Source organism: Juglans regia, chromosome 9 (genome assembly GCF_001411555.2).
Source record: "Juglans regia cultivar Chandler chromosome 9, Walnut 2.0, whole genome shotgun sequence".
In the NCBI taxonomy this organism is placed as follows: Eukaryota; Viridiplantae; Streptophyta; class Magnoliopsida; order Fagales; family Juglandaceae; genus Juglans; species Juglans regia.
In genome coordinates, this window is record NC_049909.1 from 17857834 (window position 1) to 17871453 (window position 13620).

At 31.3% G+C, this 13620-nt stretch overlaps 2 protein-coding genes across 2 annotated transcripts; both read left to right on the top strand.

The window, feature by feature from the left end:
- The first annotated feature begins 4348 nt into the window (after positions 1-4348).
- On the top strand, positions 4349-6639 carry LOC109014289 (bifunctional pinoresinol-lariciresinol reductase-like). The gene is made up of 4 exons (XM_018996706.2): positions 4349-4722; positions 5031-5271; positions 5816-6019; positions 6426-6639. Exons 1-4 carry the CDS (start codon positions 4393-4395, stop codon positions 6590-6592), a joined length of 942 nt encoding a protein of 313 aa, XP_018852251.1. The 5' UTR covers positions 4349-4392; the 3' UTR covers positions 6593-6639.
- A 1997-nt stretch (positions 6640-8636) lies between these two features.
- Positions 8637-12686, top strand: LOC109014258 (protein LOW PSII ACCUMULATION 3, chloroplastic). The gene is made up of 10 exons (XM_018996650.2): positions 8637-8778; positions 8960-9139; positions 9736-9783; positions 9882-9921; positions 10061-10161; positions 10656-10848; positions 10919-11017; positions 11516-11633; positions 11775-11903; positions 12454-12686. Exons 1-9 carry the CDS (start codon positions 8710-8712, stop codon positions 11893-11895), a joined length of 969 nt encoding a protein of 322 aa, XP_018852195.1. The 5' UTR covers positions 8637-8709; the 3' UTR covers positions 11896-11903; positions 12454-12686.
- Positions 12687-13620: the final 934 nt, after the last annotated feature.

Genomic DNA, 13620 nt, shown 5'->3' on the forward strand with positions numbered 1-13620 from the left:
AATTTTCGTTCAACTGTGCTGTAGTTTCTAACTTACAGACTTGCAGTCGCTATCTGTTGCGGCGGTAAGTTTTGTAGGAGATCAGTCCTAAAACCGTCACTATAGCTTTATTATAACAGAGCGGTTGCAACCGCTGCTAAAGATAAACAGCAGTTTAAGTTCTTTTTAGGTGCGCTAAATACGATAAAAGGTTTGTTTCCTCAATTTTAAGATACTGAACACCACATAGCACACCATTGTTTTAAATATCACTTTTACGTACTCTTTTATGCATTCTATTAATGTGATTGGTTGTATTATTTTTTTAATATAAAATAATTATTTTGACCAATCACATAAAGCACCAAAATTTAAATAATTGGGCTTGAAGAATAGCCTATATCTACAGACGGGAACGATCTCAGAAGAATTCACTAATGAAAAATAGAGTACATAAGAATACTAACAAATCAGTCAAACCCAACGCCCCAATACACAGGCCTCATAATCTAATCAGAGAGACAACACTCGATTGACTCTATTCATACATCTCTTTTAACAAGAGGAAAAATCACGAGCACTAATATTGGTTTCTATATATGTATTTTTAAAATCATATCTTTTAAAAATTAATTTTATATATATATATAAAAAACTCTCACATTAGATTACGCATCTTTAAACTAAATAATAATAAAATATTTTTTTTAATTTTCTTTTTTTATATATTTTACTATTAGCACCATGTGCTCAAAAATACCAATTCTATATATCTAAATATTACTAATTTCATATATCAAAATGACTAATTTTATCAATAAATATTAATATGTACTAAAAAACCCTTTGTATCATCAACTTAATACAAATTTCATATATCAAAATCATCTTAATACAAATTTCACAAAGTTGATTTTAATGGGTAAAAAAAAAAATAGTAAAAATGTTTGAAGAGTGAATAGTATTTATTCAAATTTGAAGAAACATTATTCATACCTATGTAAAATTTTGAAGATTCATAATCTAATGTAGACCAATTTAGAGAGATATTATGCAAATATGAATATAAATATGAAGATGCATAAGCCATTGCCAATGATCTTACTGCAGTTTAGATAATGAAATGAGATGAGATAGTTTTAGATAAAAGTTGAAAGTTAAATAAAATATTATTAAAATATTATTTTTTAACATTATTATTGTTTTAGAATTTGAAAAAGTTGAATTGTTTATTATATTTTATGTTAGAATTTGAAAAAGTTGAATTGTTTATTATATTTTGTGTTAGAATTTGAAAAAATTGTAATAATGAGATGAAATGAGATGAGATGAAATATTTTTATTATACAAACAGGTCGTAATTGCCCAAAACATGACAAACTTGAAGGCCACGTTTGGAATTTAAATTGAACTGAGATCAATTCAGTTCAGTCTAATTTTAAGTTGAGTCTAACATTCAAACACTAAACTCTCAAATCACTAAACTAATCTCAACTTAAAACTTCTTTACAGGTAGGACTCACGACCTTTTTCAACTTAACATCTCTTTACATGCAAAATCTATAATATTTTTTAATTTTTTATAAATATATTTAAATTCATCTTAATAACTAAACTTATCTTATATAGATTATATAAAATTTATTACACTATCTTAACTCATTATTATTTAATTTAACTTAACTTAACTCGTCTCAATTTGATTCAGACTTAAAGTTAGGTAAACAAAGCAAGACTTGCACCTAGAGTCATAGGTTTCACTTTTTGCTTGCAAAACATGCCTGCATTTAATGCATGGAAAGAAACAATGGCTTCCTATTAATATAGGCTTTCTATTGACATAGCAAGTCAAGCTACTTTCCTACAAAAATGCAAGCCTAGAACAAAAATGGCTTCCTCTTGACATTATTCGAGAGGTATAAATATTAGGAAAAAGTTATTTTGTCTCCTTATTTTGATCACTCAATTTGGCTGTTGGTTAATTTTTTATTTTATTTAATAATTAAAAAAGTGATTTTAAATATATTAATATATTAATATATATTTTTTATTTTTTAAAAATATTAAAATATATTAAAAAAATATAAAAAATAAATACTAGATGATATACTCAGCGATAAGAGTGGTGCGGCAAAGTAGTCTCACTCTTAATATTATACGTAGAATTCATTTTATATATCTATTTTTCTTCCATTTATTAGAGTTCGAAAAAAAAAAAAACTTGAAGGATCGAAATTTAGTCCGTATGCCATACCAAAACATGAAATTAACTTGTTTTGATTCGATTCAGACGATCGACACAAAACATATTGCTGTTGTAATTACACCACTAAAGTTGTTCTAAAGAGAATGATAGGGTACGTCTTTATTTTATTTTATTTTTTGGCATCAAACACTTTAATTTAAGTATAAATAGATTTGACTCAACCAAGCACATGATTCCATCTGCACTTGGGATATTAAAAAGAACAATAAATTATATATATGGATTTTTGGTCTAATCTACAGAATTCGTAGTGGAAATTAGGATTTAGAGATGATCATAAACCCTAGTACTAGAAATAAGTTTGAAAAAATTTATTCATAAGCTTCACATACCATACATCACTTTTTTTCTAATTTTTTTTAATTAAATGTGGAGTATATGAATAATAATTAGAAGAATTTAATTATTTAAAAAAAATAAAAAAAAAATTAAAAAAAAAATTGTAATATATAGTATACCTGAAATAGCAACTCAATCAAGCATTCCCACCTTACTTCCTGATGGCTCTCTCTTTCTCTTTTTCACTCTCATACACACCATAAAAACAAACAAAAATAAAAATAAAAACAAAAAAGTAGTCAACGTGACCAACTTACATCAAACCCTGCCATTATGATGGGAGATAACAAGCAAATTTAAACCAAAAAGATACGTATGACTCGTTTGAACAGTATTAATTCAAATAAGTTTTATAGGATTTTATTGAATTTTCGAGACGTCGAATATTTGAGTTAAGATATTTTATTAAATTTTAAAAAATAAAAAAATTTTAAAAAATATTATAAAATTATAAAATTATTTAAATATATATTTTTAATATTATCTTTATTTTAAAGATCGATAATTAAAGTTGTATTGATTTTTATATTTTATTTTAAAATTTATTCGTAAATCTATTTATTTACACTATTTTTGTGATCAAGCCGGCCGAATTGACTTTTCGTCATATATAGATAATATAGCGGCAGTGGAATGTTTATATCATTATTTCATGGTCATGTTGATTTGTTAAGAAGTAAATAATTTTGTTAGTTGTTCCAATGCACAATGTTACAACATTACAAACTAGAGCTACTTCTGTCTCTCCTTCAAGGGGATAAGTATGTTACTATATATGTTTTCTCAATCTAAGGGAGTAGGAGTGTAATTGGTCCAGTTTAGTCGATTTTAGAGAATAATTTTAGACGAGACCGATTCTTTCAGTCCACCAAAAGTCCGGTCTGATGAGGCCTTTGGACCAGACCGGGCTGCTTTGGTTTAGTCTAGTTGCGGATAATTTTTCTTCTTTTTTTCAAGTTTTTGACAAAAACTTTATATAACTACTTGAAAAATTATTTAAATTAACTTTATATATTAAATTCAGTCGGTTTGGTCTGAAGCAACCAATACCCTGGTCAATTTTCTCGGTCTGGAGGAAAAACCTAACACCCTTGCAAGGGAGTTTATTTGAGCTGTTGTGTTAGGATTGAGGATCCTTATAAATGGCTGTGGTTTAAGAGTTATTTTTATGTATTTTAAATATGAGGACTAATATAATGTGATCTTTTAGAAAATAATCAGCTTATTGAATACGCAGTAGTGCTAGTTGTTATTGACAGGACCACACGGATCAAACCATTGTCAACACCATGGCGAGGGGAGGAATCCCCAAAGGCTCAGGAGAAGGCTCGGAAGTATCTCATTCTAGTCTCTATTCTTTCTTCTTCTTCCACAACTAATTTGAGCTTCTGAGGTATCACGGCCCCGAGCTCCCCCGTCCTCCTCCTTGCAGGGAAGAGTCCGAGCATTGCCAATGTGGAATGACCTAGGCACGCGAAACACGACATCAACAACCATGATTTTAGGAAATTAGCCAACCATGATATTAGGAAATGAGAAAAAGAAGATTCTATTCTATCAATTTATTTTCTTTACAGTTGTTGGATCCATATAACATCTGGAAAATCCCTTGATTTTGAAGGCAAAGCAATAGTTTATTTGTAGATGAGGTTACCTACAAATATTAGTGCCAAGCATAACTTTTAAACATTCTTACTCTACGCTACATATATATATAGACCAAAAACATCTGCTATATAAAGCCACGCATGTAGAGGACATATCTCTACCAGAGAGAGAGAGAGAGAGAGAGAGAGAGAGAGAGAGAGATGGAAAAGAGCAAAGTGCTAATTGTAGGTGGAACTGGGTATCTGGGTAAGAGGTTGGTAAAGGCTAGTTTAGCTCAAGGACATGAGACATACATCCTCTACAGACCTGAGATTGGTGTAGACATTGAGAAAGTTCAAATGCTTCTGTCATTTAAGGAGCAAGGAGCTCACCTTGTGTCAGGTTCCTTTAGCGACCAGCAGAGCCTTGTCAATGCAGTGAAATTAGTTGATGTTGTTATCTGTGCAATATCTGGGGTTCACATTCGCAGTCACCAAATTCTCCTCCAACTTAAGCTTGTTGATGCAATTAAAGAGGCTGGCAATGTCAAGGTAATAGGATGAGTTCTTAATGTCTTCTGTCTTGATTTCCTCACTTGATGCATGCATGGTCTCTGCATATTTCAAAAGTTAAAGAAACAAAGCACCCTTTGATCTCTCTCTCTCTCTCTCTCTCTCTATATATATATATATGTGCATATATATGTTTCAAGATTTGCTCTATTGTAATGGGGAAATAACACTTTACCCCTCTAATATACTACTATGTTCGCAATATAACCAACCACTAGACTGATCTTGTTAATTAGTTAATTAATTTCTATTAGTTTTATATGAGAAGTTGGTAATAATATTTGTAGAGATTTCTGCCCTCTGAGTTTGGGACGGATCCTGCAAGAATGGAACATGCATTAGAACCTGGAAGAGTGACATTTGATGACAAAATGGTGGTAAGGAAAGCCATCCAAGAAGCAAACATTCCTTTCACGTATGTTTCTGCAAACTGTTTTGCTGGTTACTTTCTTGGCGGTCTGTGCGAGCCAGGCAGGATCATTCCTTCTAGGGATTCAGTGTTCTTGTTGGGAGATGGCAACACCAAAGGTATTTTCCATGACAACCTTTAATTTTGCCTTGAAGAGTACGTCTCATGAAAGTAGGTAGGACTAGTACACTTCATTTCACCTAATTACTCAGCTGCTAGGCTTGATTAATTAACTTCTGGATGTGAATTTTCCAAAAAATAATTCATGATCATGATCCTTTTTATGGGCCTAAGATGTTTCTAATCTATTTAATGTCAATTAACCAATTTATTAAAAAGAAATACTTTAATCACAAAATGACGTGACTTGATATAGAATGTTAAAGTTATTTTTATCGTAAATAGATTTAACGGATCATACGAAATCACGTCAATTTATGATTTTACTTTTATGCAAACCCTCTAAATCTGTAGCACTTCTCTTAAATCTACTTTGTTAAACAATGTCAATTAACCAATTTATTTCCTCAATATGTAGGCGATTTTCTAAGAAAATAGTCATGACCCTTGTTGCTATATATTGGTTTTAGTATTTATTTATTTATTTATTTAGATTTACCTGTATATTAATTACAAAAGAAAATTATTATTGTGATTTTCCAGCAATTTATGTTGATGAAGATGATATTGCCACGTACACTATCAAAACCATAGACGACCCTCGAGCTCTCAACAAGACAATATACATCAGGCCCCCAAAAAACATTCTATCTCAAAGAGAAGTTGTTGAGATTTGGGAGAAATTGATCGGCAAAGACTTGCACAAGTCTTCCATATCCGAGCAAGAGTTTCTAGCTTCCTTAGAAGGTGAGATTAATGAAATCAGTGGTACCTATTTAAATTTTCTTTCCAGAAATGTTTGGTCTATAAAAAATTATTTTTCAAAAATATGTAACTTGATTTATATATTTAAAGTAGATCAGTAATGCTAGATACAGTAACAATATGTAAGTCTTGCATATTCTATTCGAAAAAAGTGAGATCCACTATTAAAAAATTATTATTTTTTCATATGAGTATCAGATGTATCCAGTTTTTTCAAATTTTGTGAACGGGACTTAAAACATCCTAAAACTATATAAAATCATTTTCTTTTAAAGTATCATATTAAAATACGTCAATTTTTAAATTTTATTTTTTAATTTATTTTTTTGTAGACCTAATTAATATTGATATTTTTTTCTGCTTGGTTAACCTTATATGCATGCAAAAGGACAAGAGTATGCAGAGCAAGTTGGATTAGTGCATTACTACCATGTTTGCTACGAGGGATGTCTAACAAATTTCGAGATTAATGGAAAAGATGAAAGAGAAGCTTCTGAGCTTTATCCGGAGGTGAACTACACTACTGTGGAGGATTACATGAGACGTTATTTGTAACATTTATAAGTAAAAATTGTATTATTGATGCATAAATATGGTTTGGACAATAATTACTGAAAAAATAAAATAAAAATTATATGGAATTATTGTACTGAAAAAATATATATATATATATATATATATATAAAAGATCGCTTTTCCTTTTCAGTACTGAAATATATTACAAAGAATAATTGGTTGGGGTATTTAGAATAATTGCTCCAAATATATGGTTGATCTGATCATGTCATTTTCCATTCTTTTTTCTTTCCCATTTTCACTCATTTTGCATTGGAGTTGTGGCAAGTGGCAATCTTTTTTACATTCTATGAAAAGAATAATTATACATACAACCATAAAGTGAATAAAATAATAATAATAATGATAATAAATATGCCGTTATTCGTATCTTTTTGTAAATTAAAAAAAAAGTATATAACCATCCCAAAAAGTAAATTGCAAGGGGAACTGAAATATGTTTGAAGCTTATAAAAAAATAAATATACAAATAATTGAGAGATTAACTTTATGATAAAATAATTTTAAAGTCACGCTAAATTTCGTTAACATTTTTCAACAATGAATATAGGCTACTCGTTCCTAAAATAATCCAGACATCTTAATAACTTAATTAGCCTTAAAATTTTCACTAAAAATATTTTATGATACTTTTGGAGAAAGTATTTTAGCTTATGTTCGCCTCTACAATCACTTCATTTTTAAGGAATTCTAAATTTTTTCTGTAAACATACGAGTAAAGAATTCAATAGAGTCTTGAAGTTTTAAAATTATTTAAGGGTGTAATCGGTTTGGACTAGTTCGGTTTGAATCGAACTAGTCTAAGTTTGTTTTAGAATTCTTATAATTGAAATCGACTAGTTCATCCAAATAACCAGAACTTTCGGTTTCGATTCGGTTTTACAGGTGTGATTAGGTTTTGGACTTTTTTATTGGGTTGGTAGGTTTTTCTAGCCAAAATAAAAGCTAAAATCAATTAGCCAAAATATACTAATTAATTTAATTAAAAGATGCATTTAATAATGTCTAGAAAAACCTATTAAAATTTGCACATAATAACATTCCTAAGGGTTAAAACTAGGGCCTCATTTGGTTACGCAGTTGAGATAAGATGAGATGAGATATCTTGTTAAAAGTTGAATAAAATATCGTTACAATATAATTTTTATTTTGAAATTTAAAAATTTTGAATTATTTATTATATTTTGTGCGAAAGATTGAGAAAATTGTAATGATGAGATGAGATTAGATAGTTTGATTTTGCGTAACCAAACCAGCTAAAGACTAAAACATGCATATAAAAACAATTAGTCAATATAAACAAAATCTTAAAAAAATTACACTTAAACAATTGCCAATGCAACCACCAGTGTAAAAATGTAAATCACTTCAAAATGTGTAAAAATATACTTATAAAAAATATAATATATATATATATGTAATACTTAATAAGGATAACTTAATATTAATATTCATGTTTAAAAGTAAGTTTAGATGAAGGAAGAATAAATAATAATATTAAAATTTTATTTAATATTAATTTTATAATATGTAATATATATATATAGCATATAATATATATAATATAAAAAGAAATAAAATATATATATTTCCGTATGGTTTGGACCATTCGATTTTTAAATCATGAAAATTGAAATTGAACCGATTTTTAGTCGGTTTCGATTCTTATCAAAACTGTTTTGATTCGAAAATTGAAGTTCCGATAAGAATCGAAACCGACTTAATTGGTATTAAACCGGTTTGATATAATTGGTTTTTCGATTTTTTCTTTCTACCCTAAAATTATATTTGATATTTTTCAAGACCGCTGTGCTTATTTTATGGAAAATAGAGGAGAAGAAACCGAATTTATAAATAATTTTTTTTTTCTAAAAGTGTAATTAGTAATTAACTTATGGAAATTCGAGGGGAAATTTTTCTAAAATTTAGAAAAATAACGATAAAAAAATCTGAATACCTCTGTTTTGGCGTTTTATGTCCACAGATAACAGATGGCAACCTGACACAAGCACCGCAACTGATTCTTTAGATCCTAGTCCTGCTGACACCTCTCTCTCTCTCTCTCTCTCTCTCTCTCTCGCAGCAGTGGTTCAAAAATGCCGTTATCCAGTGCTGCAATTGCTTCCAACATTTCGATCAATTTCCCATCTCTTCCAACTCCAAAGGTGAGTGAGTTTTCTCAGTTCTGCGCACCCTATTCTCTTCCTCACTGTTTGGGTTCTTCGAAATCGCAGACAAAGTAAACTAAAATAGATCATTCTTGATAAACTTCTCATGCAATGCTTTTTCGAATTTGTTGTACCCACCTTTTGATTTCCTAAAGGATGTGTTGACCCAAAACTGTAGATTGTTAAATGTAGAAGCTTTCCAATCAATAATAATGCGAATATTGGTCATCAAAGAGCCGCTGCATTCATGGTGTCCAGAAGCCTTTCTTTCGCTACGAAGTCGCTTTCTGGGGATCGCAATGCCTCAGTCGACGTTGATGTGCCATTCCCTAGTGATTATCCTGAGCTTCTTGACCAAGTAAGTTTATACTGCTGTCTGTGCTTTATTGTTTTCTAATTTTTAGTGTGCGATCATACTGTTCAGCCCTTAGTTAGAGTTTCGAATTTAGGAATCTTTTGTTTTGCATTTTCGCATGTATATGTGTATTCTTGATCTTATTGGTACTGAAGTATTTTCATTCTTCTTTTTCTTCCCGAGTAAAAGGGCAAACAAAAAACAAATTAGGACTTTCTCGCGGACCCTATGGCGTCCATGTTTAGATGATGTGGGTGTCTGGTGATGATGCGCCATTTTAATTCCAGATTTTCTCTGAATGTTCCCAGACTAACACTACATCATAATGAATGAATCAAGCTTGATGATATGTAGATCAAAACTAAACGAAAAATGGAAGAAGGAATAAAAAGTCAATAGGAACCTCTTGGAATCTTTGATTGGATCTTCCAACTCTCTCCTTCCCTCCCTGATACACTGTTAGTCTTGCACATGATTGGTTGGGAAGTTAGGATCTATTTATGCCATCTATTTCCATTTTTCCCTTGGTTTTATATTTTTTTCATAGTAGCCACTGCAGTACTAAAATTTGTTTATTTGGTACATGTAACAATTGACAGGCCAGGAAAGCAACTGACTTGGCTTTGAAGGATAACAAGCAGTTGATGGTGAGTTAGTACTAGATATTCCGTACGACTGAAAACTTACATGTACAACGTATGTTGTAGGATTATCAGAGTTTGTGACCAAAAAGTATCTGTTTCAGGAGATTGAATTCCCAACAGCTGGACTTCAATCTGTACCAGGTCCTCTCCCCATGCCTTGTGATTTTTGTTTGTTTCTCTTTCTTTATTTGTATTTTTCTTACATTGCAATCTGTCTTCTATTTCCCCTAAGTTCTAATAACTTGTATTGCCCATAAATGATGTTTAATGCATTTATCAGGTGATGGTGAAGGAGGAATAGAAATGACTGGAAGCATGCAATTGATTCGTGAATTTTGTGATGGCTTCATAAATCCAGAGAAAGCCACAAGGACCAGAATAGTAAACTACTTGATTATTTTGTTTGAATTTCTCTCTATTGCTTTTTTCAAAATCGCTAATTTCTTCAACCATCATTTTTTAGAATCATTATGAAATTAAACAGGTGTATATATATTAAGAAAGTACGAAAAAATGTTGGTCCTGCAAAAATGATATATATTAGTTGCTGCTGGCATGAATTATATTGTTGATGAACTTTATGATTGATTCTATTGCAGTTTCAGATTAGCATTCAAACATACAAACTAAGGAACCATATTAGGGAAAATCATGAACACCATAGGTATAATTGGTATGGGCTAAATTTGGCTCATGTCAGAGTCCTCTTAATCTTGTTTGATTTTGACAATAATGAAATTCATGTTCAGATCCTTATTGTCTCAATGTCCAAAACAAAAGTGAATTCTTATTTTACTATTTGTTGTTGTTCTTATTTCCCTTATTAATTCTAGTGTTTAATTTATTCATACAACCATTTCCAAAAACATTTCCAGTTTTTCCCGGAGGCCAATGAAGTTACATTTGCAAGAGAGTCAACCTTTGGAGGAACCTCCTTTAAGTTGGACTATTTGACAAAGCCGTCATTTTTTGAGGATTTTGGTTTCTTTGAAAAGGTGAAAATGGCAGATCGTGTGAAGCTAGAGGATGAACTGTTCTTGGTCGCCTATCCATATTTTAATGTCAATGGTAGCTTCAATATCCCATCTTTCTTGTGTCACCCCAAAAGTTCTATATCTGGTATTCTCTTGCATTTCAGAAATGCTTGTGGTAGAAGAGCTTTACAAAGAAGCTGTTGAGAACACTGCTAGAAAGCTGATTATTTTCAATGGGGAACTTGACCGTATAAGATCTGGGTGTATCCTTTGCCAATTTTACATGGTTCTTTATGCATATTTTATCTTGAACTTAATAAGTGGCAGAGGGTAGAAGCTAGGTAAAAATATTTTATTCACATCATCATATTGGGTTTTACCAAAGTAATCAGCACTGAACTCACTTGTTGTCCATGAGTGGCACTCTCCCATTTGTCTACCAAAGCACCAGCGGGATCCAGAAATAGAAAATAATATAGTTTTTGTTGAAAATCTACACTTGTGGCTGGAGCGAATGTATAGCACCAGATGGGTGCCCATTGAAACTTACCAAAGATTGATTAACTAAGTTCATCCTGTAGTGTAAGGAAGCCTGAGAATCATGATGGTCCATCTACTGGATTATATGGTGCCTTTATGCTCTACCCTGGGCTGGCCAAACTTTCTGAGGCCCTTCTGGCTAGAGTGTATGATTCATCTGTGGGATAATATGGTACCTCTTTTGCTTTACTCAGATGGCAATTTTCCTTGAATGAATGAAGATTATCCATCATTCTTCTACCCGAAGCTGGCAAAACTTTCCACGACCCTCTTTCCTAAGATGGAGACTGTATATTACATTCACAATTTTAAGGGACGCAATGGAGGGACCCTTTTCAGGTCTTGTAAAGCCAATGACTCCATATTACATAGCCTTTTATAGTGGGATTTCTATATTTATACCTTGTGGGTGACTTGATGTTTCTACTTCTAACTGCTACATTCAACATTAAATTTGTTCTTTTTTAAATTTTGCATTAGGTGCTACCCTGGCCCCTGGAGAGTCCTCAGAAAAGTGGGGAACAAATTTATATGTCTGCATCAGCAGGAGAAAATGCCTTCCCTCAAGGAAGTTGCGTTGGATATTCTAACGTCAGCTTGACATGTCTGGTAAGAACTTGTCCATGGAGGGTTTTCAGTTTAATATATTATAATAATTAAAAAGTTCCATGTTTTTTCTATCATCATCATAATTCAATCTCGATTAGCCCAGTCAAAGAAACTCCCCTGACCTTCTTTTGAGAATCAAGTGCTGTAGGATGAAATTTTTCAGAATATTTGTGTCACTGGGATTAATGATCAATGCAGTAATCCATAGGTTTCAAAGCATAATTTTGTTGGAACAATCTACTGGTAACTTGAAATAACCTCCTGTTTCGTAAGTTCGGAAAAGAATTGTAACCCTAGAATATGTGTACTACTTCATTTATTTATCAGTTAAATTTTGTCTCATTTGCTCCTGATGTAACAGTTTTTTGTCTGCATGGTGGTTTGTGGTGTGTTATACACATTGTTAATGAGCCTAAAGTTACACTTGCCTAATGATCCAAAATAATATTCATGTAATTTATTCTTCTTATCTGTGTGCAGAACCTTTGAAAGCCTTAAGTTGATATCTAGTTGTTGAAACAAGTTTCTTAAATTTTTCTTGTTTATTCAGAGAGGCTTGGAAGTGCTCATCTTAGATGTACAGCTGGGTGTTACCTGAAAGGACCAAATCTCCTTCAGGCTGCATCATTCTTCCATTTAGTATGTATGTAGAAAATCTACCAGGAAGGAAAAGCTGGTATTGCTTAGTGAGTTTTGAATGTAAATACATACATTACTGGTTCTTGGATATTAATATATATGAAGAAAGGGTATAACATATCACACTACTGCTTCGAAATTTAAGTTCAATATCAATATCATAATCCAGTTAGTAAGAATGGAGTGCCTTCGATTCTTCGCAATTTGTCAAATGGGTTCCTGATTTCTACTCCAAAATGGAGTCAGGACCTGAGTATGCATGTAGAAAGCTTTGAGGTAAACATTAGTTGAGGTATATTAGAATGTTGGTGACAAGGTGATTGCACAGGTTGAAGTGGTCTGTTTTGAGAAATGCTCGATCCACGAAAGTAAACTCTTAAAGAGAAATGCTAGATCTATTAAGTAATCTCACAAAAATAAATTTACGTATTTTGATATGATACGTTAGGTTGTAAAGTCTTTTTTTTTTTTAGTAAAGTAAATCTAATGTATTACATCAAACCAATCTCATACGACATATCATCACTATTAAGAAACATTTATGAGCGTGGTGGACAATAAAAAATTTGGTGCTCGCATAAACCCCATGGAAAAAAAACTGAACTTTTATCATTTTCTGACTATGAAATTTACTCTTGAGACAATAGAAGAAAACATATACCTACACGCGCACACAAATTCATATCCACCATTTTGAGATCAGCATATGTTGAAGGCTCGTTCGAGTTTAGATGTTGAAATGAGTTGAGTTGAATTGAGATGATAAAATATTATTAGAATATTATTTTTTAATATTATTATTATTTTGAGATTTAAAAAAATTGAATTATTTATTATATTTTATATTGAGATTTGAAAAAATTATAATGATGAGTTGAGAGTAATTTATGTTCCAAAATAACTCTTTTGCTTTGCCCTTAAGTGAAAACGTTTTGAACTTTTGATGATGCTCCAATGTCCACTAAACGGACTCCTCCAGGTCATAGGTGTAACGAGTGAGATATACTGTTAGGATTGAGGTTGGACAGTTTGTTGGGAAAAACACAGGCTATAAGTACAATCTCCAATACGTAGGATT

Coding starts and splice junctions, on each gene's coding strand:
- LOC109014289 (XM_018996706.2), top strand. CDS start 4,393: ATGGAAAAGAGCAAAGTGCTAATTGTAGGTGGAACTGGGTATCTGGGT. Junction 4,723..5,030: donor AAGAGGCTGGCAATGTCAAG/GTAATAGGATGA, acceptor TAATATTTGTAG/AGATTTCTGCCCTCTGAGTT. Junction 5,272..5,815: donor GGGAGATGGCAACACCAAAG/GTATTTTCCATG, acceptor GTGATTTTCCAG/CAATTTATGTTGATGAAGAT.
- LOC109014258 (XM_018996650.2), top strand. CDS start 8,710: ATGCCGTTATCCAGTGCTGCAATTGCTTCCAACATTTCGATCAATTTC. Junction 9,784..9,881: donor AGGATAACAAGCAGTTGATG/GTGAGTTAGTAC, acceptor TATCTGTTTCAG/GAGATTGAATTCCCAACAGC. Junction 10,162..10,655: donor AAGCCACAAGGACCAGAATA/GTAAACTACTTG, acceptor AAACATTTCCAG/TTTTTCCCGGAGGCCAATGA.